Genomic DNA, 3815 nt, shown 5'->3' on the forward strand with positions numbered 1-3815 from the left:
GCTCGGTGGTGTTTTTCTCCCCGGGGTGGTGGTGGGGGGGGGGGGGCTCTGGGAGATCACCCCAAAATGAGCCCGGGGGGGGGTGGCAGGAGGGTCCCGGGGTCCCCCCCCGGGAATTGGGGGGCTGGTGCTCCCCAGGGCGAGGGGAGGGGTGGGGGGTGGCCGGGTGTCCCCTGTCTCCGCGGGCACCTCGGTGCCACTTCGAATTCCTCCACCTCCAGCGGATTAATCATTTTATTTATGAGGCTTAAAGTTCCAAATCCCGCTAAACCCGAGGCTTTGCCAGATAAACAGCCCGCTTTGCGAAGGCAGCCCGTTTGTGAAAACACAATTAGCAAAGCCTGTAATCTGCACTAATTACCGGGCCGGGCCGGGAGGTCTCCCCTCCGGCTGGCGGCGGCCTGGGGACCATGGGGGACACGGTGCCGGGGGGACGGCGCCCCTTCACCATCGAGTACCTGCTGTCGGAGCGGGGAGAGGGGGGTCCCCGCGGCCCCCCAGCCCCCGGCCGCAGCCCCCCGCAGCTCCCCCGGCCCCCCCCGGGACCCGGGGACAAGCCGGCGCAGTCCTACATCGCCCTCATCTCCACCGCCATCCTCTCCTCCCCGGAGAAGAAGCTGCTGCTCTCCGACATCTACCAGTGGATCATGGACAACTACCCCTACTTCAAGAACAAGGTGAGGGGCCGTGATGCAAGAGCGAATCCCTTCCGGGGTGTTTTTTCCCCTCGGTTTTGGTGGTTTGGGGTGGGCGAACTGGGAGCTGAGCCCGGGGTGCTGGTGGCGGGTGGGGGCCGGGGCTGGGTTGGACTCACCGCGTCTCTGCTGACCCCAATCCACCGGGAAACCGCATGTGCCGGCGGCGTCCGCATCTCGGGATAATTTCAAGCGGTGCCAGTGTTGGTTTCTCCAGGCGCCGTTCACTCTGGTGCCTACTGACGTCCCTGCGGGGCGTGTGGCGGGCTCGGAGGGGCCCTTGGTGGCCACGGGCTGGCTGACGGCACCTCTCGGCCCAGGAGAAGAGCTGGCGCAACAGCGTCCGCCACAACCTCTCCCTTAACGAGTGCTTCGTCAAAGCCGGCCGCAGCGACAACGGCAAAGGCCACTTCTGGGCCATCCACCCCGCCAACCTGGAGGATTTTGCCAAAGGCGACTACCATCGCCGGCGGGCCCGGCGCCGCGTCCGCAGGTGAGCGGGGCTGGGGGGGGGTCCTGGGGGGGGGTCCCCAGGTGGGGGGTTTGGGAGGTCCCGGGGGGGTTTGGGGCTCAGGGCTGACGCGGGTGCTCTGTTTCCCCTCGCAGGGTGAACGTCGGCTACTACCACCCCTATGCCCTCTACGGCCTCGGCTGCTGCTGCCCCTGCTGCCCCCCCGGCCGCCCCCTGGCCCTGCCGGCGCTGCCCCCCCTGGCCCTGCCCGCGCCTCCCCACCGCTGCCTGTCCGAGCGGCCGCGCTGGGGCTGGGGACGCGTCCCCCCTCCCCGGGGCCTCGGCCCCCTCCTGCCCCGGCCCCCCTTCCTGTAGCCCCCCCCCCCCGCTCGGGTGGGATCCCCCCGAAATTGGTGCCAGCTCCAGGCAGGACCTGCTCAGGGACGCTCTGGATGTCACCTGCCCCGTGTGTCCCCCCCCAGCTCCTCCAAGCCAAGGGGTCGCGTGTGTGTCCCCCCCCCATCACCAATGAACTCTGATGTGCAGGGATGGGGCCAGAGCCCGGGGCACACCCCCCCGCCCGAGGGACCATCCCCAACACCCCTGTCCCCCATGGCCCAATGGAGAACCCCCCAGGAACTGTCCCGTGGCCCAATGTGGACCCTCCCCAACACCCCCTGTCCCCATGCCCCAGTGGGGAACCCCCCGGGGACCCTCCCCAACACCCCACAGTCACCATGGCCCAATGGGACCCCCCCGGACTGTCCCCAAGACCCCCTGTGCCCATGGCCCGATGGGGACTCTCTGGGGGCTGTCCCCCAACACCCTCCCATCCCCATGGCCCAGGTGGGGAACCCCCCCCCGGGACCTTCCCCAACACCCCCCCCATCCTCACGCCCCAACGTGGACCCCCTGGAGACTGTCCCCAACAACCCCCGTCCCCATGACGTAATGGGGATACCCCCCCGCCAGGAACTGTCCCCAAGAGCCCCCTGTCCCCATTCCCCAACAGTGACACCCCCCCCCCCAGGGACTGTCCCCAGCACCCCCTGTCCCCATATCCCAGTGGGGACCCCCCCAGCGACCCCCATCTCCCGGAGTCCCCACCCCACAGGCTGCCCTGGGAGGTGCCCTGCTCCCCCACGTCCCCCCATCCCAGCCGTGTCACCCATGGGGGGGGGGGGGGGGGGGGGTGTCCGTCCCGTCCCGTCCCCCCCGGCGTGCACAGGCACATATGGGGCTTAAACCCTCCAGCGGCAGGCCCCTGCCCTAATTATTTTCTTACTAATTGTCCCTGACGCCCCTAATGAAATCGCGGCTCCCAGGTGTTAAGTGGCATTAGGCGTCTCGCTGAGAACGACGACTCGGGCCCCAAATCCGGGAGATAAAACCCCCAAAGCCCTTCGCGCTCCCGAGAACTAGGCAGCTTATGACACAGATTAATCCCCCAGCATTGGCCGTGCCCTTTGGCGGGGGGGGGGCGGGGGGGGGGGAGGATAATGGCTGGGGGCGGGGGGGGGGCTCCCGGGGGTGTCGGGGCGGGGGCTGGCGCGGGGGACAAGGTGGCAGCAGGGTTGGGGGTTTGTGCCCAAAGTGCCACCTCCGTGTGTGGCCGTCCCCCGCCTGCCTCAGTTTCCCCGTTTGCAGATGGGGGGGGGGGTGTTTCCCCCCCACCTGCCCCATCCCGGCCCTGGTGGGGGGGGGGGGGGGGGACGACGGACGGACACACGGTGGGGGGACACCCCAAACCCCGTCCCCAGAGGCTCCTTAACCCGTGGCCATCTGGGTGCCGGCGTTTGCCCCGGCCCTAATCTGTGCCCAAACGGGATTAGGGCCCCCCCCTCTGCCCCCCCCACCCCCCCCCCGCGGCTTAACGGGGCCCGATCCGACCATGGGGGGACTGGGCAGACTGGGAGGGGCACTACCCCCCCCGCCATTAACTTTGCAAGGGGGGGGGGGGTGTGTGTGCTCCATTTGGGGAAACTGAGGCACAGCGAGAGGCTGCGACTGATCCCCCCCCCCCCCCCGCAGCCCTGGGCCCCCTAAATCAGGGTTAAATCCCCCCCAAAACCCCACCGCGGCGGGTCTTCCCCCCCCCGCCCCCGCCGGGGCGTGCTGCCCCTCCCCCAACCCAGCAGCTCTTGCTCAAAACTCCAAAAAAAGAAAAAAAAAAAAAAAAAAAAAGAAGAAAACATAAAACACCATAAACCAGCCCCAAAATAGAGCCCCCCCCCCGCCCCCCCCGCAGAGCTGCCGCCCTCGATAAGCTTTTCCGCCTCCCAAGAAAACCAAACGGCTGCGCGGGGATTTTTTTTTTTTAATATATAGTTTATTTTCTTTGTTTTTTTTTTCTTTTTTTTTTTTTTTTTAAAGCCCCCCCCTCCCAAAGTGCAATTTTTATTATTTTAAATTTCTGTCTTTTCTTTTTTTTTTTTTTCCTTTTTCTTTTTTTTCTCCTCCTCGCCTCCCACACTTTTATAAAGAACTATCAAAGTTACAATCTATGGAATGTCTTTTCTGTGCTTTTTTTTTTTTTTTTAATATATATATATATATTTTATATTTTTTCTTTTGCTTTTGCCTCGCTCCTTCCTCCCCCCCCCCCAACAACCCCCCCCCCTCCCCACAAAAAGTAGTTTTAACACATTAAAAACGGCTGAAAACCTGGC

General features: G+C 64.7%; 1 protein-coding gene across 1 annotated transcript; it reads left to right on the forward strand.

The window, feature by feature from the left end:
• Nucleotides 1–410: 410 nt before the first annotated feature.
• On the forward strand, nucleotides 411–1685 carry LOC141734412 (uncharacterized). The gene is given in 4 exon segments (XM_074566182.1): nucleotides 411–677; nucleotides 1016–1188; nucleotides 1302–1372; nucleotides 1375–1685. Coding segments are annotated over 4 exon segments (822 nt in total).
• Nucleotides 1686–3815: the final 2130 nt, after the last annotated feature.

The sequence above is a fragment of the Larus michahellis genome, chromosome 23 (genome assembly GCF_964199755.1).
Source record: "Larus michahellis chromosome 23, bLarMic1.1, whole genome shotgun sequence".
NCBI classification, from domain to species: domain Eukaryota; kingdom Metazoa; phylum Chordata; class Aves; order Charadriiformes; family Laridae; genus Larus; species Larus michahellis.